This window comes from Oncorhynchus tshawytscha, linkage group LG03, assembly GCF_018296145.1.
Source record: "Oncorhynchus tshawytscha isolate Ot180627B linkage group LG03, Otsh_v2.0, whole genome shotgun sequence".
Lineage (NCBI taxonomy): Eukaryota > Metazoa > Chordata > Actinopteri > Salmoniformes > Salmonidae > Oncorhynchus > Oncorhynchus tshawytscha.
In genome coordinates, this window is record NC_056431.1 from 72,656,450 (window position 1) to 72,680,077 (window position 23,628).

The 23,628-nt window shown below is 45.4% G+C and overlaps 2 protein-coding genes across 4 annotated transcripts in view; both read right to left on the reverse strand.

Moving 5' to 3' along the window:
* Positions 1 to 20,120, reverse strand: part of LOC112246521 (FERM and PDZ domain-containing protein 4-like) — a 62,844-nt gene extending 42,724 nt beyond the window's left edge. For all 3 annotated transcript variants that reach the window (XM_042319977.1, XM_042319978.1, XM_042319979.1), the window contains exon 1: positions 19,693 to 20,120. In XM_042319977.1, coding sequence (XP_042175911.1) covers positions 19,693 to 19,733 — 41 coding nt within the window. In that variant the 5' untranslated portion in view covers positions 19,734 to 20,120. The remainder of the gene's footprint in view (positions 1 to 19,692) is intronic.
* A 581-nt stretch (positions 20,121 to 20,701) lies between these two features.
* Positions 20,702 to 22,876, reverse strand: LOC121846239 (adhesive plaque matrix protein-like). The gene is made up of 2 exons (XM_042320102.1): positions 21,245 to 22,876; positions 20,702 to 21,187 (listed from the first exon to the last, which is right to left on the reverse strand). Exons 1-2 carry the CDS (start codon positions 22,874 to 22,876, stop codon positions 20,702 to 20,704), a joined length of 2,118 nt encoding a protein of 705 aa, XP_042176036.1.
* Between the last annotated feature and the right edge of the window lie 752 nt (positions 22,877 to 23,628).

Sequence of the window (23,628 nt, forward strand, 5' to 3'; positions counted from 1 at the left end):
ATTATAAACAGAGAGTAGCAGCAGCGTAAAAGAGGGGTTGGCAGGGGGTGGAGGGAAACAATGCAAATAGTTTGAGTAGCCATTTGGTTACCTGTTCAGGAGTCTTATGGCTTGGGGGTAAAAGCTGTTGAGAAGAATTTTGGTCCAAGACTTGGCGTTCCGGTACCGTTTGCTGTGCGGTAGCAGAGAAAACAGTCTATGACTTGGGTGGATGGGGTCTTACATTTTTTAGGGCCTTCCTCCTGACACCCCCTGGTGTAGAGGTCCTGGATGGCAGGCATCTTAGCCCCAGTGATGTACTGGGCCGTATGCACTACCCTCTGTAGTGCCTTGCAGTCGGAGGCCGAGCAGTTGCCGTACCAGGCAGTAATGCAACCAGTCCCCATACCAGGCGTAGATGCAACCAGTCAGGATGCTCTCAATGTTGCAGCTGTAGAACCTTTTGAGGATCTGAGGACCCATGCCAAATCTTTTCAGTCTCCTCAGGGGGAATAGGTTTTGTTGTGCCCGCTTCACGACTGTCTTGGTGTGTTTGGACCATTATAGTTTGTTGGTGATGTGGACTCCAAGGAACTTGAAGCTCTCAACCTGCTCCACTGCAGCCCCATCGATTAGAATGGGGTTGTTCTCGGTCCTCCTTTTCCTGTAGTCCACGATCATCAGCATTGTCTTGAGCACGTTGAGGGAGAGGTTGTTGTCCTGGCACCACACGACCAGGTTTCTGACCTTCCCCCTATAGGTTGTCTCGTCATTGTCGGTGATCAGGCCTACCACTGTTGTGTCGTCTGCAAACTTAATGATGGTGTTGAAGTCATGCCTGGCCATGCAGTCGTGGGTGAAGAGGGTATACAGGAGGGGACTGAGCACACACCCCTGAGGGGCTCCAGTGTTGAGGATCAGCGAGGCAGATGTGTTGCAACCTACCCTCACCACTTGGGGGCGGCACATCAGGAAGTCCAGGAAACAGTTGCAGAGGGAGGTGTTTAGTCCCAGGATCCTTAGCTTAGTGATTAGCTTTAAAGGCACTATGGTGTTGGAAGCTGAGCTGTAGTCAATGAATAGCATTCTCACATAGGCGTTCCTTTTGTCCAGGTGGGAAAGGGCAGTGTGAAGTGCAATAGAGATTGCATCATCTGTGGATCTGTTTGGGTGGTATGCAAATTGGAGTGGGTCTAGGGTTTCTGGGATAATGGTGTTAATGTGAGCCATTACCAGCCTTTCGAAGCACTTCATGGCTACAGACGTGAGTGCTACGGGTCTGTAGTCGTTTAGGCAGGTTACCTTAGTGTTCTTGAGCAGGGGGACTATGGTGGTCTGTTTGAAACATGTTGGTATTACAGACTCACACGTCCTGGTAATCCGTCTGGCTCAGCGGCCTTGTGAATGTTGACCTGTTTAAAGGTCTTTACTCATATCGGCTACAAAGAGTAGCCTAGTAGCTGAGGAATGTAACTGTTTTTGTTAAATGTTGTGTTGTGCTGTATTTTTTATTTAATTTGACATTGTATTGGTTGCAGTTTTGTTTCATATTGCATTCACAAAGGGTACCTTTGTGAATGAGACTCTGGTCTCAATGCGTTTCCAAAATACGCATTGATACAAAAACTATTTAAAATTGGTGGCTAGCTTGCAAGATCACAATGAAGGTTTCAAACTCAATGAAAACAGAGGTTATTAACTAGTGCAATTAAGGGGTGGGAGGTAGCCTAGTGGTTTGATAGTTGGGCCAGGTTGCTGGGTCGAATCCCTGAGATGAGAAGGTAAAAATCTGTTGTTCTACCCCTGAGCAAGGCAGTTAATCCACTGCTCCCCGGGACAGCAGAGACAATCAATCCCCTTCTGGATACAGTGTGCTTTTTGATATGGTTGTATAACTTTATGAGATGGGTTGTCAGTTCTTGCATTTAGTTTATGTTTGTTTGCACTTCTTAGCATTTATCCAGCGTCCGCTATGAGATCTCACTAGTATTTTGTTAGTATACAGTACGTACATACGTATTTATATATATATCATTTTTTATTCATTATAGTTTGGAAAGAAATAGTGCCCCTTGTGTGCACTACCGGTAATCAAATCAAACATTATTTGTATATGTATTTATAAGACACTGAAAAGTGATAGCGCCTCTGACTACATATAGTCTAGAGACCATTGGATTCTTAGGGTTGATTGTTGTTTTGATGTGGGTTTGATGTGGGTTTGATGTGGGTCTGATGTGGGTCTGATGTGGGTCTGATGTGGGTTTGATGTGGGTTTGATGTGGGTTTGATGTGGGTTTGATGTGGGTCTGATGTGGGTTTGATGTGGGTCTGATGTGGGTTTGATGTGGGTCTGATGTGGGTTTGATGTGGGTTTGATGTGGGTTTGATGTGGGTCTGATGTGGGTTTGATGTGGGTCTGATGTGGGTCTGATGTGGGTTTGATGTGGGTTTGATGTGGGTCTGATGTGGGTCTGATGTGGGTTTGAACTATAAGCTATGAACAGAAATCAGACACCTTTAGAGGTCAAGATACTGCTTCCTGCTCCTCTCCCACACATAGATATAGACATGTAGCAGATGTGAAATGAAATCTCTTTAATAAAGTAGGCGGGGTCGTGATCTTTGTGTTTCAACTTGGATTATAATGTGGAGCCTGAAGTCCACAGACCTTCGTTGCCATGGCAACTCCCAGGAGTGCCATACTTTTATTGGTTATTACTCAACAACTGTTATGTTTCCTGAAGGCTGACTGCTGGTGGAAAATTGCTACTCTTGAGGAGGAGGGTTTTACAATTCTTGATCTTATTATTTTGGAGGGGTTATGGACTTTCTGTTTCTGTTTTTTTGTTGTTGTAATCTACAACATTGAAGGTAATGTTGGTATTTACAAAATATTGATAATGTATTATAACTGATTCGTTTGATTATGAAACATAAACCATACTAACAAAATACATACAGTATTACTGTATATCCACTTTCTGTTTCTCAGAGCAATACCATTAGATGAGGGATCCCCGTCCATGTATAACCACCGCCATTGTTGAGCATCAGAAACAAACCTAACGTCCAGAAACTCACTTCCTCTGACTCCTTTGCTAACCTGGTCATGAATTGTTCAGCTCGGCCTGGGCACAGCCCTCTGTTACTGCAGAGGGCCCGGGATAGAACCGTCATCATTTATTAAAGTCTACCTAGGCTCAGTTTCACTGTACAACAACTGGAGCAAACTTCCTCACCACCTCTGCTGGCTATAACACACAGGCTCAATGTTATAATGTAGCCCGGGACTACACACAAAAAATCAAGGCAGGTCCTCACCAAACATTACAGGCAACAACGTCACTTATGGGCACAAACCCAACGTCGATGGACCAGACAGGACTGACAAAAAGTGCTCTTCACTGATGAGTCACGGTTTTGTCTCACCAGGGGTGATGGTCGGATTCGCGTTCATCGTCGAAGGAATGAGAGTTACACTGAGTCCTGTACTCTGGAGCAGGATCGATTTGGAGGTGGAGGGTCCGTCATGGTCTGGGGCGGTGTGTCACAGCATCATCGGACTGAGCTTGTTGTCATTGCAGGCAATCTTAACTCTGTGCGTTACAGGGAAGACATCCTCCTCCCTCATGTGGTACCCTTCCTGCAGGATCATCCTGACATGACCCTCCAGCATGACAATGCCACCAGCCATACTGCTCGTTCTGTGTGTGATTTCCTGCAAGACAGGAATGTCAGTGTTCTGCCATGGCCAGTGAAGAGCCCGGATCTCAATCCCATTGAGCACATCTGGGACCTGTTGGATCGGAGGGTGAGGGCTAGGGCTAGGGCCATTCCCCCCAGAAATGTCCAGGAACTTGCAGGTGCCTTGGTGGAAGAGTGGGGTAACATCTCACAGCAAGAGCTGGCAAATCTGGTGCAGTCCATGAGTAGGAGATGCATTGCAGTACTTAATGCAGCTGGTGGCCACACCAGGTACTGACTGTTATTTTGAGCCCTCCTTTGTTCAGGTACCCATTATTCAATTACTGTTATTCACATGTCTGTGGAACTTGTTCAGTTCATGTCTCAGTTGTTGAATCTTGTTGAAATATTTACACATGTTGCTGAAAATAAACGCAGTTGACAGTGAGAGGATGTTTCTTTTTTCTGCTGAGTTGAGTTATTATACATTGAGCTGGCCAACAGAGTAAGTGTAACTTGATCACCTCTCTTGTTCTGCTCAGCAGTGGACATCATGTCACGAAACTTCCGTTTGCTTTGTGCTATTTGTTTTTTTTTAAATCACATAATCAAATAACAACTTTATTTGTCACATGTGCCGAATACAACAGGTGTAGAAGACCTTACCGTGAAATGCTTACTTAATGTAAATCAATATAATTTTTGTGAGATTTTTCTGGAGGAGAAATGGGGAACAGTATTGAAAATCATACCGTCAGTAATTGAAAATACCCTTGTATGCGAAAATATATGGTATACCGCCCAAGCTTAACAAACACACACACATACCAATTTTCTTAAATGCATTGCAAGCATTAAAATCCTCCCTCCAGAAAACACAAGTAATGTTGACCTCTGGGAGCTGTCCTGTCATTCAGTGCTGAAACAGCACATTGAACTGACTGGCAGCAACTGCTGCTGCATGTTATCCCTGCCGTCCACATCAGATTCCAAAGAAAAGAGATGGGCTCTGTTTGAAACACTAGGGTGACAGGGTACACTCTCACGGAACCATGGGGAATACCCCTGAAACTCCGCCCAGTGCCACACACTAATCTCACTGTAAATTGAACCTGTCAGTAGTTTGTGAGGGAGAAGTATTGTACATGTGTTTGGATATCTGATCTGTGGACAAACAGCAGCTGAGATGAGCGTCCCCAGGGAGGAGGAGACCGAGAGAGAGCCAGGGGGGCGTTGATCTGGAGGAGGAGAGAGAGAGCGCAAGAGAGCCAGGGGGAGTTGATTTGAAGGAGGAGACAGAGAGAGAGCCAGGGGGCGTTGATCTGGAGGAGGAGACAGAGAGTGCAAGAGAGCCAAGGGCAGTTGATTTGAAGGAGGAGACAGAGAGAGAGCCAGGGGGTGTTGATCTGGAGGAGGAGACAGAGAGAGAGCCAGGGGAAGTTGATTTGAAGGAGGAGACGGAGAGAGAGAGCCTGGGGCAGTTGATTTGAAGGAGGAGACAGAGAGAGAGCCAGGGGAAGTTGATTTGAAGGAGGAGACGGAGAGAGAGAGCCTGGGGCAGTTGATTTGAAGTAGGAGACAGAGAGAGAGAGCCTGGGGCAGTTGATTTGAAGGAGGAGACGGAGAGAGAGAGCCTGGGGCAGTTGATTTGAAGGAGGAGATGGAGAGAGAGAGCCTGGGGCAGTTGATCTGAAAGTTCAGATTGCCTAGCTGCATCCAAATGGCACCGTATTTGAGACACGGTGTAAAAGTAATGTATCTCCTCTGTTTGACCCTACAGAAGGCCAATGACAGTAAATACAGATAGTTTCTCTGTCTCCATTCAGTCACAAATGCATTTCACTGAAACCAATGAAAACCTTGTCTCATTTCAAGCTTCAAGTATGAACGCGACACTTGAATGCTTGACATGCAGCCGAAATGTATAACCACTTTCTGTTGTGGTGAGCATAAGGTCCGTTTTATGTGCCAATCAAGGCTACATCTATCATAGATTTTTTTTTTTTGCATCTCTAATGGTAACAAAATGGTGTAAACTACCTACATCACACGTGATCAGCAGGGGGAGAGAATAATTAACAACAGCAAATGAAGCCAAATCTAGACCCAAGAGTGGTATGTATATTTCACAGTTGTCTTTCACACAGTAAAGAAGGGCGGTGTTGGTATCTAGCGCTTTGCATTTGGCTTCTGCCCCTGGGCAACACCATCTATTACATATTTTAACATTATTTCAAAAGAGCTGAATATTAAATGCACCTGTTTGTCTTTGTAAGTGCTGATATTGTTGCCATGGGCAGTTACTACACTATGGCAGGCGGCTCTCTCTCTCCCTACCATTTCTTTATAGGACAATTTACTCAGCGCCACATGAAACATACTTGATGTATTTCTGAGCACCTCCCAGACTTATAATACCTACTAATGGTCTAGTTACTTTAGACAGAAACTAAAAGTAGGGATGCTGGTTGGGGAGGATGGGGAGGTATTATACGCGACAGTCTAGCAATTCAAAGGTTGCATGTTTGAGTCTTGTCAGGGACAACTGTAGCATTTTAGATAACCCTTATTCTAAACTTAACCCAGTTCACCTAACCTGCGACGTAAATTCACCTAACCTTGGTCGTTTTAGTTCCCTTAATTGCCAATGTACATCCTCCCTATAATTCTCCTTTGGTGTTATTGCGTAACCTGGTCTCAGATAAAGACGTGCAATACTATACGTCCTCCAGCAGGTATGATAAGTAGCATCATCCAATCTTTATGCTATTGTACGACTGGGTAAGACTTATGATAATATACGTCTTCTAATCCGTATGACCTGGTACAACACACAATTCTGTTTATAATGTAACAAATCATACTAAATGGAGTGTCGTACATTTACCTACAGAATAATACAAATTGCATTGAGACTACATTGTTTACGTGGTCTCAAGACTAATGGACCCATCTGTCAATATCTTACTTAGTATTATTGTTGTGTGAATGTGGTTGAAATCCTTCTGGCTCTGAGTCTGAACACTGGCTACCTACAGGAGGTTGGTGGCACCTTAATTGGGGAGGACTGGCACCTTGTAATGGCTGGAACAGAATAGGTGTAAAGGTACCAACAACATCAGGTGTTTGATGCCATTCCATTCACTCTGTTCTAGCCATTATTATGAGCCGTCCTCCAATCAGCAGCCTCCACTGCTGTCTGCCTGTTATTCAGGCCTATCCAGAACATCATCGAATAGAGATGTTCTTCCTCCTGCAGGCACCTGTTCCTAAAGTGTCATACTGGCTGCTTACCTTGTTTTCTTTCATGCACTAGTTACAGGAACCCACTGGGCTCTGCACCAATTATATTAGAACATCCCCCATCAAACCAATCAATAACTCTCATTGCACCAGACACTGTACTATACAGCTAATAAAATCCACTATGCCGTTGCAACTGGTAGTGGGAAGAAGCTACTATATAATTGGACATCAGTTAAACACAGGCAGGCAGGCAGGCAGGCAGAGTTTCTAGATGGTAATGCATAAAGGATACCACAAACACACATCTCCCCCGTCGTTTTATTGATGAGGGACATAGATTACCCCTCCAAGACGAGACCTTATAACCCTTAGCATGCACATGCCACCCAAACCACCCATGGCACAACTTGGCTTATGACCTTTATCAAGGTGTACAGCATGTTTCACACAAATCATCCATTTTCTTTTATCTACAGTCATGGCCAAAAGTTTTGAGAATGACACAAATATTAATTTTCACAAAGTCTGCTGCCTCAGTTTGTATGATGGCAATTTGCATATACTCCAGAATGTTATGAAGAGTGATCAGATGAATTGCAATTCATTGTTAAGTCCCTCTTTGCCATGCAAATTAACTGAATCCCCCAAAAACATTTCCACTGCATTTCAGCCCTGCCACAAAATGACCAGCTGACATCATGTCAGTGATTCTCTCATTAACACAGGTGTGAGTGTTGACAAGGACAAGGCTGGAGATCACTCTGTCATGCTGATCGAGTTTGAATAACAGACTGGAAGCTTCAAAAGGAGGGTGGTGCTTGGAATCATTGTTCTTCCTCTGTCAATCATGGTTACCTGCAAGGAAACATGTGCCGTCATCATTGCTTTGCACAAAAAGGGCTTCACAGGCAAGGATATTGCTGCCGGTAAGATTGTACCTAAATCAACCATTTATCAGATCATCACAACCTTCAAGGAGAGCAGTTCAATTGTTGTGAAGAAGGCTTCAGGGCGCACAAGAAAGTCCAGCAAGCACCAGGACCGTCTCCTAACGTTGATTCAGTTGCGGGATCGGGGCACCACCAGCACAGAGCTTGCTCAGGAATTGCAGCAGGCAGGTGTGAGTGCATCCGGACGTCAGTGAGGCGAAGACTTTTGGAGGATGACCTGGTGTCAAGAAGGGCAGCAAAGAAGCCACTTCTCTCCAGGAAAAACATCAGGGACAGACTGATATTCTGCAAAAGGTACAGGGATTGAACTGCTGAGGACTGGGTTAAAGTAATTTTCTCTGAAGAATACCCTTTCCGATTGTTTGGGGCATCCGGGAAAAAAGCTTGTCCGGAGAAGACAAGGTGAGCGCTACCATCAGTCCTGTGTCATTCCAACAGTAAAGCATCCTGAGACCATTCATGTGTGGGGTTGTTTCTCAGCCAAGGGAGTGGGCTCACTCACAATTTTGCCTAAAAATACAGCCATGAATAAAGAATGGTACCAACACATCCTCCGAGAGCAACTTCTCCCAACCATCCAGGAACAGTTTGGTGACGAACAATGCCCTTTCCAGCATGATGGAGCACCTTGCTATAAGGCAAAAGTGATAAGTAAGTGGCTCGGGAACAAAATATTGATATTTTGGGTCCATGGCCAGGAAACTCCCCAGACCTTAATAACACTGCAAACATTGACTCTTTGCATCAACTTCATGTAATTGTCAATAAAAGACATTGACACTTATGAAATGCTTATAATTATACTTCAGTATTCCATATTAACATCTTACAAAAATATCTGAAGACACTGAAGCAGCAAACTTTGTGGAAATTAATATTTGTGTCATTCTCAAAACTTTTGGCCACGACTGTACAGTACCAGTCAAAAGTTTGGACACCTATTCAGTTTTTGTATTTTTATTTTTTACTATTTTCTACATTGTAGAATAATAGTGACGACATCAAAACTATTAAATAACACATATGGAATCATGTAGTAACAAAACAAGTGTTAAACAAATCAAAATATATTTTATATTCAAGATTCTTCAAAGTAGACACCCTTTGCGACCGAGGGATGTGTGCGCTTTGGGGACCTTTAACAGAATATCACTAGCAGAACGCGTGTTGTATGTGGAGAATGAGGGCTGCATTAGATATCTCAGATAGGAGGGAGTGAGGCCTAAGAGGGTTTTATAAATAAGCATCAACCAATGGGTCTTGCGATTGGTATACAGAGATGACCAGTTTACAAAGGAGTATAGAGTGCTTTGAGGTGTCCTATAAGGAGCATTGATGGCAAAACTGATGAGATCACCCTTACCTACCACTCGAGAGCACCCTTACCTACCGATCTATACATCATTACATTCCGTAATCTAGCATGGGTAGGATGGTCATCTGAATCAGAGTTAGTTTGGCAGCTGGGGTGAAAGAGGAGCGATTATGATAGAGGAAACCAAGTCTAGATTTAACCTTAGCCTATGTGAGAATGCTATTCATTGACTACAGCTCAGCGTTCAAGACTGTAGTGCCCTTAAATCTCATCAAAAAGCTAAGGACCCTGGCACTAAACACTTGCCTCTGCAACTGGATCCTGAACTTCCTGACGGGCCGCCCCCAGGTGGTAAGGGTAGGTAACAACACATTCGCCACGCTGATCCTCAACACAGGGGCCCCTCAGGGGTTCGTTCTCAGTCTTCTCCTCTACTCCCTGTTCAATTATGACTGCCCAGCCAGGCACAACTTCAACACCATCATTAAGTTTGCCGATGACACAACAGTGGTAGGCCTGATCACCAACAATGACGAGACAGCCTATAGGGAGGAGGTCAGAGACCTGGCCGTATGGTGCCAGGATAAAAACATCTCCCTCAACGTGCTCAAGACAAAGGAAATGATTGTGGACTACAGGAAAAAGAGGACTGAGCACGGCCCCATTCTCATCGACGGGGCTGCAGTGGAGCAAGTTGAGAGCTTCAAGTTCCTTGATGTCCACATCACCAAAAAACTAAAATGGTCCAAGCACACCAAGACAGTCGTGAAGAGGGCACGATTAAACCTATTCAGGAGACTGAAAAGATTTGGCATGGGTCCTCAGATCCTCAAAAGGTTCTACACCTGTACCATTGAGAACATCCTGACTGGTTGCATCACCGCCTGGTATGGCAACTGCTCGGCCTCCGACTGCAAGGCGCTACAAAGGATAGTGTGAATGGCCCAGTACATCACTGGGGCCAAGCTTCCATGGCTGATCCTATACTAGCTAGACCTAATGTCAGACTGATGGAGCTTCCATGGCTGCTCCTGTACTAAGTGGACATAATGCCAGACTGATGGAGCTTCCATGGCTGCTCCTGTACTAAGTGGACATAATGTCAGACTGATGGAGCTTCCATGGCTGCTCCTGTACTAAGTGGACATAATGTCAGACTGATGGAGCTTCCATGTCTGCCCCTGTGCTAAGTGGACATAATGTTGGGGCTGGTGTTTCTGCTGGTCCTAACATGGTTTCAAGTCGTGTTCAGAAATATTGTGCTCATAAATGTGTGGTGTCAAAGGACACTTTGATTATGAATAAAGTTGACTTCATTGCTTTTATTGGTAAGGTTATCAATACGACTCGAGTTGTGGAAAGCAGAAATGTCAGGTTGAAGGTTAATGTGGGGATGGCAAAAAAGATATTGGGGGTGTCATGACGTTGCCCTCTTGGGTACAGCGAGTACCATCCCCCCCTCTCTGTCTCCTACATATAGGCTGCTGTGGTCAGAGAGGTCGTAAATTCCTGGAGGAGTTGATCTCCTCATGGCCACAGTATAGAGACAGAGAACAAAGGAATTTCTTCCACCTCACAGAACTTGAGGTCCGAACAACATTTATGTTCCGGAGAAGGTATAAAAGATCGGTGAAGAATCCAGCTACGAACTGGTCCGTTTGGTGCAATTTTGTGGGGCTCATGGGAGATGGTGCGGGCACATTACCATAACGCTGTTTATATAATAGCCTCAGATATGAGGTTTACATCTAATTGTTGTATAAGATGAATGAGTAACGATGATACTGTTTGTAAAATTGTGTAATGTGATTTTGGACTTTTTAATGAAGGAAACTCCAATTCCCTTTTGAGTTTAACTAATTCAGAGGACCGCCAATGAGCCCAGTTACGGTCCGGCATCCTGGGACAGGCCCTTTTCTGCAATTCCGAATAAAACCTCACCTTGAGAATTTCTCAACAGACCATGTTTCTCTCCATTATGAGAGGACAAAGGTTGCAGACCAGCTTACCTTCGATAACGAGAGGGCCAAGGTTTGAGACCATACTGCTGAATCTTTTAACCATCCCACATGGTTAAACTCTTAGACTATCAATACCGACAGAATAAGAACAAGTCTTTGATATTAATTACTAGTCTGCTGCTAGGAATTCGGTTTCATTGAACGTGAAGAACGACAACTTCCGAAACACCTATACATAACGACATGAATGAACGTCACTCTGCACTATCCATTCTAATCACGACAGAGAGAGAGAGAGAGAGAAGGACAATTCTACAAATGAAACAAACTTTTCAACAGTGATCAAGACGACACACACAGAGCGCAAATAAATATATATTGATTGCAATTGTTCCCGAATGAGTGAGCGTTCATGTGCAAAGGATTAGCATTTCAATTGTTATAATTATCAACTCTGTAGTGACTTCTCATCGGACCCCCACTCCCCTTTTGTCTAACAAGCCGCCATGCCGGTTTAGCCCACTAGGGCACATTCCCCTATCATTTCTTGTAACCATATGTACTTTGTTTGTTTGTGCACTTCTGTGATTGTTTAGTTAGTTATTAAATGAATGATTTAAGACAATTGATGTATGGATGACTCATAGTGAAGACTGGGTTCGTGCAGATAACCAACAATTTACGACATTTGGAATGAGATTAAGGTGAGGGAAAAAAATTATTCATTAATTCAGAAGACTGATCAGATATGAAAATATCTGAAAAGTTATATTAGGAAAATTATAACTTTGTAATTTGAATATTTTCCTTGGTGCCCCGACTTCCTAGTTAATTACAGTTACATGATGAATCAGTTTAATCGAGTAATAATAATTACAGAGGATCTTTGATAAAAACTAAGTCTTCATTTAATGATAGTAAAGACACGACAGGGGTAACATATGTTACTGTTGAAATGCTAAACAACCCTAAGGGTGGAGTGTTTCCGCACGACATGGATAAAGCTTAATGGTGTTGGGGAGGGTGTGGTAGAAGATGGTAGGGATTTGGAAAAAAATCATGATTGATCGTACATTCCAGTACAGTAGGTGGCGGCATGCACTTAAACAGTTTGTTTGCGGACTGCCTTGTCATCATAGAAGATGAAGACGAAGACGTAGAAGACAAAGAAAAGAGTGCAGTTTGGAAGGTGTGCGTGACATTAGCTGATTGAGTTGCGTCTGTTAGTAAAAAGCACCTTAATAAGCCTGTGTGTGAAGATCTTGAGTATAATTTAACACGTTGCATCAAGTTGAAGGGGAGGGGGGGGGCAATGAGGCAAAGATATGGTGCGTCTCCCACGTACACTCATTATTTCTTCACCTCACACAAGTCAACAAAGTTTTTTTTTTTTTTTTAAACATCCATTGCAAATGATAGTTCCTCATTATTTGAAAAATCTTTCCAACACTCCCTGCCTCGATAATCACCAAGCCTCGGGGTGTGAAAGAGCAAAATAACATGATCTGATGATCCCATATATCCAGTGGAAACGTCTTTAAAAAACAGCTTTCTGTCCCGAGATCGCTGGTGCAAGAACAATGTAGGGCTCAGAATAGGCTAGTTGATACAATGTTGCTAAAGGCGACAGCTTTGGGCCACACCCTGTGATGATTTGATACCATGTTGAACTTCACTAGCCATAGCTCAAGTCAAGACATTTAGAAAGGGAGGCGGACACGCAGAAAAGACAGATGAATGTGATCAAAAGAACCATCATTTTCATCAAATCAAATTGTATTTGTCACATACGCCGAATACAACAGATATAGACCCTACCATGAAATGCTTACTTACAAGCCCTTAACCAACAGTGCAGTTCAAGAAATAGAGTTAAGAAAATCCAAAATAAAATAAAAGGTAACAGTAGAATGACAGAATGACAATAACGAGGGGGCCCGGTAGCGAGTAAATGTGCGCAGTACAGGTTAGTCGTGGTCATTTGTAGGTAGGGGTAAAGTGACTATGCATAGATAAACAGCGAGTAGCAGTTGTGTAAATAGTCTGCGAGGTCATTTGATTAATTGTTCAGCGGTCTTATAGCTTGGGGTAGAAGCTGTTAAGGAGCCTTTTGGACCTAGACTTGGGGCTCCGGTACTGCTTGTCGTGCGGTAGCAGGGAGAATAGTCTAGCACTTGGTTGACTGAAGCCTTTGATTTATCATGGGCCCCATTTTTGGGCCTTCCTCTGACACCGCCTGGTATATAGATCCTGGATGGCAGGAAGCTTGTCCCCAGTGATGCACTGGGCCGAACGCACTACCCTTTGTAGCGCTTTACGGTCAAATACCGAGCAGTTGCCATACCATGTGAAGATGCAACCGTTCAAGATGCTCTTGATGGTGCAGTTGTTGAACTTTTTGAGGATCTGGGGACCCGTGCCCTCTTCACGACTGTCTTGGTGTGTTTGGACCATGATAGTTTGTTGGTGATGTGGACACTAAGGAACTTGAAAGTCTCCACCGGTTCCACTTCAGCCCCGTCGATGTAAATGGGGGCATGTTTGTCCCTCCTTTTCCTGTAGTCCACGATCAGCTCCTTAGTCTTGCTCACATTGAGGGTGAGGTTGTTGGCCTGGCACCACACTGATAGGTCTTTGACCTCCTCCCTATAGGCTGTCTCATCGTTGACGGTGCGACAGCCTGAGGATCAGTGTGTTGTTGCCTACCCTTACCACCTGGGGGCGTTAGTAAATCCAGGATCCTGTTGCAGAGAGAGGTGATCAATTCCAGGGTCCTTAGCTTAGTGATGAGCTTTGTGGACACTATGGTGTTGAACGCTGAGCTGTAATCAATGAACAGCATTCTCACATAGGTGTTCCTTTTGTCCAGGTGGGAAAGGGCAGTATGGAGTGCGATTGAGATTGTGTCATCTGTGGCTCTGTTGAGGCGGTATGCAAATTGGAGTGGGTCTATGGATTCCGGGATGATGGTGTTGATGTGAGTCATGACCAGCCTTTCAAAGCACTTAATGGCTACTGATGTGAGTGCTACGGGGCGGTAGTCATTTAGGCAGGTTACCTTAGTGTTCTTGGGCACAGGGATTATGGGGGTCTGCTTGAAACATATGGGTATTACAGACTCGGTCAGGGATAGGTTGAAAATGCCAGTGAAGACACTTGCCAGTCGGCAAGTGCTCTGAGTACACGCCCTGGTAATCCGTCTGGCCTTGTGAATGACCTGTTTTAAAGGTCTTGCTCACATCGGCTTTGGAGAGCGTGATCACACAGTCGTCTGGAACAGCTGGTGCTCTCATGCATGCTACAGTGTTGCTTACATCGAGCGAGCAGGATATTTTCTACTCTTTTTATTTGTCAGCTTGAGGCCTATGTATTTTACTTCGTTGATGATGGAAGTTATAAGCCTACTGCTTCACTGGCCTATAGGCTATCTCTGAGTTCTCTGCTCTCATTTCTTTAGCCACCAATGGACCAGAGTGTATCTATGTGTCCATATGGCAGAGGCTAGTGCTCTCGACATAGTTAAGTTGTAACTCAATCAGCGAATGGGCTATATTGAAAAAAACATAACGAATTTGGCAGGTCATTTGTTTATTAGAAAAAATGTCTCTTTTATAATGTCCACTTACAGTGCCTTCAGAAGGTATTCAGACCCCTTGACTTTTTCCACATTTTATTACATTACAGCCTTATTTAAAAAAAATAAAATTAAATCTACACACAATAAACCATAATGACAAAGGGAAAAATAGGCTTTTAGAAATGTTTGCAAATGTATTATAAAAAAAAGGGAAATACCTTATTTACATAAGTATTCAGATCCTTTGCTATGAGACTCAATTTAGCTCTGGTCCATCATTTTTCCATTGATCATCCTTGAGATGTTTCTTGATTGGAGTCCACCTGTGGTAAATTCAATTGATTGAACATGATTTGGAAAGGCACACACCTGTCTATTTAAGGTCCCACAGTTGACAGTGCAAGTCAAAGCAAAAACCAAGCCATGGGGTCGAAGGAATTATCCGTAGACCTCCGAGACAGACATGTGTCGAGCCACAGATGTGGGAAAGGGTACCAAAAATATTCTGCAGCATTAACGGTCCCCAAGAACACAGTTGCCTCCATCGTTCTTAATTGGAAGACGTTTGGAACCACCAAGAGTCTTCCAAGAGCTGGCCGCCAGACCAAACTGAGGAATCGGGGGAGAAGGGCCTTGGTCAGGGAGGTGACCAAGAACCCGATGGTCACTCTGACAGTGCTCTAGAGTTCTTCTGTGAAGATGGGAGAACCTTCCAGATGGACAACCATCTCTGCAGCAATCCACCAATCAGGCCTTTATGGCAGAGTGGTCAGACGGAAGCCACTCCTCAGTAAAAGGCACATGACAGCCCTCTGTGTAGTTTTCCAAAAGGCACCTAAAGACTCTCAGAAACATGATTTTCTGGTGTGATGAAACCAAGATTGAACTCTTTGGCCTGAATGCCAAGCGTCACGTCTGGAGGAAACCTTGCACCAGCCCTACGGTGAAGCATGGCATTGTCAGCATCATGCTGTGGGGATGTTTTTCAGGGGCATGGACCAGAAGACTAGTCAGGATCGAGGGAAAGATGAACGGAGCAAAGTACAGAGAGAGCCTTGATGAAAACCTGCTCCAGAGCGCTCAGGACCTCAGCCTTGGGCGAAGGTTCACCTTCCAACAAGACAACTACCCTAAGCACACAGCCAAGACAACGCAGGAGTGGCTTCGGGACAAGTCTCTGAATTTCCTTGAGTGGCCCAGCCTGAGCCCGAACTTGAACACGATCGAACATCTCTGAAAAGACCTGAAAATAGCAGTGCAGTGATGCTCCCCATACAACCTGACAGAGCTAGAGATGATCTGCATAGAGGAATGGGAGATACTCCCCAAATACAGGTGTGCCAAGCTTGTAGTGTCATACCTAAGCAGACTCGAGGCTGTAATCACTGCCTAAGGTGATCCAACAAAGTACTGATTAAAGGGTCTGAATACCTATGTAAATGTTATGTTTTAATTTTTAATACATTTGCAAAAATGACTAAAAACCTGTTTTTGCTTTGTCGTTACGGGGTATTGTGTGTAGATTGATGAGGGGGAAAAAAAACAATAAAATGTGGAAAAAGTTAAGGGGTCTGAATACTATCCAAATGCGCTGTATGTACATATGGTGCTGTATATTGCGTTTTTACGTGTTAAAAGAGATACATCCAGATTTAGCTGCAATGCTTGCAGATGTGCCTAATATGCTGTGACCCTAATCAAAAAGTTCACATTCTGACCACTGCTCGTTATTGAACCGGACACATGAAAGCAGTGCAATTGAAGTTTAGTCCTTTCTTGCAGTCAAATGACCTAGTGGCCTCATGGGTGGAATGTTTTATATAAAAAAAACTGTTAAACGCCGAAAATCTGCTGTTTCTAGGTCAAACGGTTTTTCAAATGGTTTTGTTATACTTCAGTCTTCTGTGATGTATATAAAGTGTAATATTAGGATGCAACACTCAAAATGAAATAAATGTGAACTCTATATCTGACATGGTACAGGCAGGTGTCTTCTTTTTAAAAAACGTGTGTGTGTGAGGTGTACACTGTGTGACCCTGATTTAGCCCACTACAGTAAAAGGTTCATGCACCAACGCGAGCGCATCAGGCTGTAATTAGTAGATGACTCAAACTGTTGACTCATTTATACTCGCTTGTGTGCCCTATTTGGCCCGCGGGCCTTGACACATGGGCGCTAGCCTATTAGCCACGTTATGACTGACTTTTGATCATTGCCTCTTGCTAATTTGATTTTTATTGACATTCCCAACCTTAGTTACAGTTGTCCATTTTCTTTGTTCAAAATATTGAGTCATTGAAACTGAAACAGTGCATCCCAATGGAGGCAGCAAACAATGTACCAGGCAACTGTGATTTACAACATGATAGCATTATTTTTGGACTACCAAGAAATGTATTGGAGAATTCTATGAATCATGCATTGAACTGCATACATTCAGGCTGTTAACCCACTGTTCCTAGGCCGTCATTGAAAATAAGAATTTGTTCTTAACTGACTTGCCTAGTTAAATAAAGGTAAAATAAAAATAAAAATCATGGCGTTTCAAACCTATTTTTAAAACCTCTTATAAAGTTGGATTTGAAGCATTTTTTACTGATATTATGAGTGTCTGTCTGTTTCATATCTGCAAAGTAGTTAAAACACTGTCAGTTCCACTTAAAAAAGACACATGTAATACTTGAGATAATAATTGAAGAGTTTCATTTGAAAACAGTTGAAGTCGGACGTTTACATACACTTAGGTTGGAGTGATGCTCTTATGCAGTGCCACTTACAGTATGTGGCAAAAGTGCATTGATCTAGGTGACACACCCACATATCATAGTCAAATACTGCCTGGTATGGCAACTGCTCGGCCTCCGTACTCAAGGCACTACATAGGGTAATGCGAACGGCCCAGTACATCACTGGGGCCAAGCTTCCTGTCATCCAGGACGTCTATACCAGGCAGTGTCAGAGGAAGGCCCTGAAAACTGTCAGTCTCCAGCCACCCTAGTCATAGACTGTTCTCTCTGCTACCACAAGGCAAGTTGTACCGGAGCGCCAAGTCTAGGTCCAAGAGGCTTCTAAATAGCTTCTACCCCAAAGCCATAAGACTCCTGAACATCTAGTAAAATGGCTACCCGGACTATTCACATTACCCCCCCCCCTCCCCCCTCCACACCACTGCCACTCTCTGTTGTCATCTATGCATAGTCACTGTAATAACTCTACCTACATGTACATATCATCTCAACTAACCCCCCACATTGACTCTGTACCGGCACCCCCCTGTATATATTATTATTTTTTACTGCTCCTCTTTAATTACTTGTTACTTATATCTATTGTTCTTATCTGTATTTTTTTGAAACTGCATTGTTGGTTAGGGGCTCGTAAGTAAGCGCTTCACTGTTCAGGTCTACACCTGTTGTATTCGGTGCATGTGATTAATAAAATTAGATTTGAAATACACAGGATACAAAAATTCCATTCCAGTTAAACAATGGATATATAAACGTAAAAAAAATATATAAAATATATTTTTCATACACATCTAAAAATGATAAACTTTTTCATCACATCTAAAGATGATAAACTGATTATATCCCAGCCATAGACAGTGTTGCTGATGGAAGCAAATCCCTCAGGAAGATTATCTAGATTCAGCTCAAGAAAATGCAGAAATCCCAACAGGCGCAAAATGTGACTATATGGATCTGGAAAATGTATGGATCTTACCTCGAATGGTTATGACACATACATACAGACAGACAGACACATATTCCAGTTACCTTTTCTATCATTTTATTTTGTTGCCTATTTCTAACTGCATAGCACTGTAGTCGAACCTCAGAGGCTCGTAAAATGACTTGTATGTGCAGGTAATGTGTTGACCACCTTGGAGTAATCAGATACATTATGGTTTGATCATGGAGGCTCAACACAGTTCATACAGAGTTGTCTTCTAGATGCTCACTATTTGGAGTTGTCTTCTAGATGCTCACTATTTGGATGCTCACTAGTTGTCTTCTAGATGCTCACTATTCGGAGTTGTCTTCTAGATGCTCACTATTCGGAGTTGTCTTCTAGATGCTCACTATTTGGAGTTGTCTTCTAGATGCTCACTATTTGGAGTTGTCTTCTAGATGCTCACTATTCGGAGTTGTCTTCTAGATGCTCACTATTTTCTTAAGATGAACATAACACAGGCAAAATGTCTGCCTCATATCGCACTGTTGCAATCATTTGCTAAAGTTTTGCCCAGTTCAATCTGTAGACACAATAAGTTACAAATATACACTCAAAGTGTACTCGTAACAAATTACAATATCTTTGTCATGATTTTATATGGTTGATTTACTCAGAAATAAAACCTTAAACACTCCTGTATAAATATCTAATATTACATTTGAAAAATGCACCTATATAATTCATCAAAATGTGATTTTAGGGTTACAGTAAATGTCACTGCCAACCAATAATTCACGGGTATGTGCCTATGCTTTAAACCCCACCATAAAACACTCCATTACATGTTGCAACTGAGTATGAATGTGTAGTGGCAGATTGAAAATTGACCACATATTCACATTCTGATAAAAGCACCTCATTAAGTTCAGACACATGGAGCACTTCACTTCAGTCAGTCTCTGTTGCTTTCACCCCCTCTCCATCTCTCTCTCTCTCTCTCTCTCTCTCTCTCTCTCTCTCTCTCTCTCTCTCTCTCTCTCTCTCTCTCTCTCTCTCTCTCTCTCTCTCTCTCCATCTCACATGAATGCATGTGACAGCACTCAGAATAAGTCATCATAATAATAATTTTAACAGTATGTGCAGTTTCTACAAACATTACACAAGATTCCACTTTATATGGCGCTTTTTAAATCCCCTGTTTTCTATGTGAATCACGCCTGTGGGTAAAAGATCCACCACCGTTTATTACACAAGTGGCATGGAAGCAGACAGGCGAATTAAACAACATCCGTTAGACTCACCCTGACAGCTTTGGCATCTTCACAAAGCTAAACACATCCATGTGCGCAGCAAACTGTGGTCTGTCCGTCCAAGGCTACAAATTGATCATCTACTTCAGGTAGCTGGCTCCATTGTCCCACTGTCTTTAGCGGTGGGGATAAATAATGCAGGGAGAAAAAAAAGCTGTAGCTTCCACAAGTCAGGTGGAGAGATTAGTCCTCTTGTCGGGGCTTCTGCACGGCTGAGTGATTGCTGTGTCCTCGCATCAGCGGCACAAATCCACAGCCTGTGGAAAATGATCTGGCAGTGGCGCTTCCCTCAGCTACATCCTTCAAAGCATGCCTGGATCCGTTCGTTAAGCCACCTTCATTTAATTTCCATCGCAGTGGAATGATGTGCAGGGGCCGCGCAGTAACAACCGCTTTGAAGAGACACGGCGTGAGGGAGAGCGAGGGAGAGGCGTGAGGGAGAGCGAGGGAGAGGCGCACACACACACAGAAAGAGATAGAGGCAGACAGATAGAGTGAGGGGCGGGCAGGGAGAGAGGAAGAGAGAGAGAGATGGGATGTAGTGTGGCAGCTGGGGTTGTAGGGGAAGCTGGGGTTGTAGGGTGAAGCTGGGGTTGTAGGGGAAGCTGGGGTTGTAGGGTGGAAGCTGGGGTTGTTGGGGGAAGCTGGGGTTGTAGGGGGAAGCTGGGGTTGTAGGGTGGAATCTGGGGTTGTTGGGTGAAGCTGGGGTTGTTGGAGGAAGCTGGGGTTGTAGGGGGAAGCTGGGGTTGTAGGGGAAGCTGGGGTTGTAGGGGAAGCTGGGGTTGTAGGGTGGAAGCTGGGGTTGTTAGGGTGGAAGCTGGGGTTGTTAGGGAAGCTGGGGTTGTAGGGTGGAGCTGGGGTTGTTGGGGAAGCTGGGGTTGGGGAAGCTGGGGTTGTTGGGGTTATAGGGGAAGCTGGGGTTGTAGGGTGGAATCTGGGGTTGTAGGGGAAGCTGGGGTTATAGGGGAAGCTGGGGTTGTAGGGGAAGCTGGGGTTATTTTCAGGAATCTGGGGTTGTAGGGGAAGCTGGGGTTGTAGGGGAAGCTGGGGTTGTAGGGTGGAATCTGGGGTTATTTTCAGGAAGCTGGGGTTGTTGGAGGAAGCTGGGGTTGTAGGGGGAAGCTGGGGTTGTAGGGTGGAATCTGGGGTTGTTGGGGAAGCTGGGGTTGTTGGAGGAAGCTGGGGTTGTAGGGGAAGCTGGGGTTGTAGGGTGGAATCTGGGGTTGTTGGGGGAAGCTGGGGTTGTAGGGTGGAAGTTGGGGTTATAGGGTGGACGCTGGGGTTGTTGGGGAAGCTGGGGTTGTAGGGGAGCTGGGGTTGTAGGGTGGAAGCTGGGGTTGTTGGGGAAGCTGGGGTTGTAGGGGAAGCTGGGGTTGTAGGGGAAGCTGGGGTTATAGGGGAAGCTGGGGTTGTAGGGTGGAATCTGGGGTTGTAGGGGGAAGCTGGGGTTGTTGGGGTTATAGGGGAAGCTGGGGTTATAGGGAAGCTGGGGTTGTAGGGGAAGCTGGGGTTATTGGGGAAGCTGGGGTTTTAGGGTGGAAGCTGGGGTTGTAGGGGGAAGCTGGGGTTGTAGGGGGAAGCTGGGGTTGTAGGGGAAGCTGGGGTTGTAGAGTGGAAGCTGGGGTTGTAGGGGAAGCTGGGGTTGTAGAGTGGAAGCTGGGGTTGTAGGGGAAGCTGGGGTTGTAGAGTGGAAGCTGGGGTTGTTGGAGGAAGATGGGGTTGTAGGGGGAAGCTGGGGTTGTAGGGTGGAATCTGGGGTTGTTGGGGGAAGCTGGGGTTGTAGGGTGGAAGTTGGGGTTATTTTCAGGAAGCTGGGGTTGTAGGGGAAGCTGGGGTTGTAGGGGAAGCTGGGGTTGTAGGTGGAATCTGGGGTTGTTGGGGGAAGCTGGGGTTGTTGGAGGAAGCTGGGGTTGTAGGGGAAGCTGGGGTTGTAGGGTGGAATCTGGGGTTGTTGGGGAAGCTGGGGTTGTAGGGTGGAAGTTGGGGTTATAGGGTGGACGCTGGGGTTGTTGGGGGAAGCTGGGGTTGTAGGGGGAGCTGGGGTTGTAGGGTGGAAGCTGGGGTTGTTGGGGGAAGCTGGGGTTGTAGGGGAAGCTGGGGTTGTAAAGCTGGGGTTATAGGGTGGACGCTGGGGTTGTTGGGGGAAGCTGGGGTTGTAGGGGAGCTGGGGTTGTAGGGTGGAAGCTGGGGTTATAGGGGAAGCTGGGGTTGTAGGGGAAGCTGGGGTTGTAGGGGGAAGCTGGGGTTGTAGGGGGAAGCTGGGGTTGTAGGGGTAGGGGAAGCTGGGGTTGTAGGGGAAGCTGGGGTTGTAGGGGAAGCTGGGGTTGTAGAGTGGAAGCTGGGGTTGTAGGGGAAGCTGGGGTTGTAGAGTGGAAGCTGGGGTTGTAGGGGAAGCTGGGGTTGTAGAGTGGAAGCTGGGGTTGTTAAGGAAGCTGGGGTTGTAGGGGGAATCTGGGGTTGTTGGGGAAGCTGGGGTTGTAGGGGGGCTGGGGTTGATGGGGAAGCTGGGGTTGTAGGGGGAAGCTGGGGTTGTGGGGGAATCTGGGGTTGTTGGATGGAATCTAGGGTTGTTGGGGGAAGCTGGGGATGTAGTGGGAAGCTGGGGTTGTAGGGTGGAAGCTGGGGTTGTTGGGGAAGCTGGGGTTGTAGGGGGAGCTGGGGTTGTAGGGGGAAGCTGGGGTTGTAGAGTGGAAGCTGATGGTTGTAGGGGGAAGCTGGGGTTGTAGGGGGAACCTGGGGTTGTAGGGGGAAGCTGGGGTTGTTGGGCGAAGCTGGGGTTGTTGGGCGAAGCTGGGGTTGTAAGGGGAAGCTGGGGTTGTAGGGGAAGCTGAGGTTGTAGGGGAAGCTGGGGTTGTAGGGGAAGCTGAGGTTGTAGGGGAAGCTGGGGTTGGTGGGGGAATCTGGGGTTGTAGGGGGAAGCTGAGAAGGTAGGGGGAAGCTGGGTTTTTAGGGTGGAATCTCGGGTTGTTGGGGGAAGCTGGGGTTGGTGGGGGAAGCTGGGGTTGGTGGGGGAATCTGGGGTTGTTGGGGGAAGCTGGGGTTGTAGGGGGAAGCTGGGGTTGTTGGGGGAAGCTGGGGTTATAAGGTGGAATCTGGGGTTGTTGGGGTTGTAGGGGGAAGCTGAGGTTGTAGGGACACAAGTCACTTCTGATGGATGCAGCCGGCTCCCTCGCATTGCTCCTTTTCTCTAGAAAGGACAGTCTCATCAATTCCTCTCCTCTGGAAAGGACAGTCTCATCAATTCCTCTAGAAAGAACAGTTTCATCAATTCCTCCTGTCCTCTAGAAAGGACATGCTCATCAATTCCTGACATCATGTGTCGTGTTTTCAGAATGAAAGGAGATAATGAAGGAGAATTCACAGCAGCAGTGTGGGTGTTGCTCAGCAGGGAGAGAGCAGGTGAAAGAGAGAGAGAGAGCGATGAACTAAACAATAAATGAGCACCAAGAACATAGAGGAGCAGAGGGACTAGAAGGGAAAGATAACCTGTCATTCTGCTCAGTGGTTGGACAGCCAAGGAATGGCCATATGAGAGGATATGGCCATATGAGAGGACATGGCCATTTAAGAGGGCATGGCCATAAGAGAGGGCATGGCCATATGAGAGGACATGGCCATATGAGAGGACATGGCCATATGAGAGGACATGGCCATATGAGAGGGCATGGCCATATGAGAGGACATGGCCATATGAGAGGTCATGGCCATATGAGAGGACATGGCCATATGAGAGGACATGGCCAAATGAGAGGACATGGCCATTTGAGAGGACATGGCCATATGAGAGGACATGGCCATTTGAGAGGACATGGCCATATGAGAGGATATAGCCATATGAGATGACATGGCCAAATGAGAGGACATGGCCATTTGAGAGGACATGGCCATATGAGAGGATATAGCCATATGAGAGGACATGGCCATATG

Bases quoted from the DNA above. Each gene is read 5' to 3' on its own strand.
- LOC121846239 (XM_042320102.1), bottom strand. From the start codon at position 22,876: ATGCGAGGGAGCCGGCTGCATCCATCAGAAGTGACTTGTGTCCCTACA. The intron at 21,188-21,244 runs GCTTCCACCCTA...CTACAACCCCAG, and splicing joins AGCTTCCCCCTACAACCCCA to CTTCCCTATAACCCCAGCTT.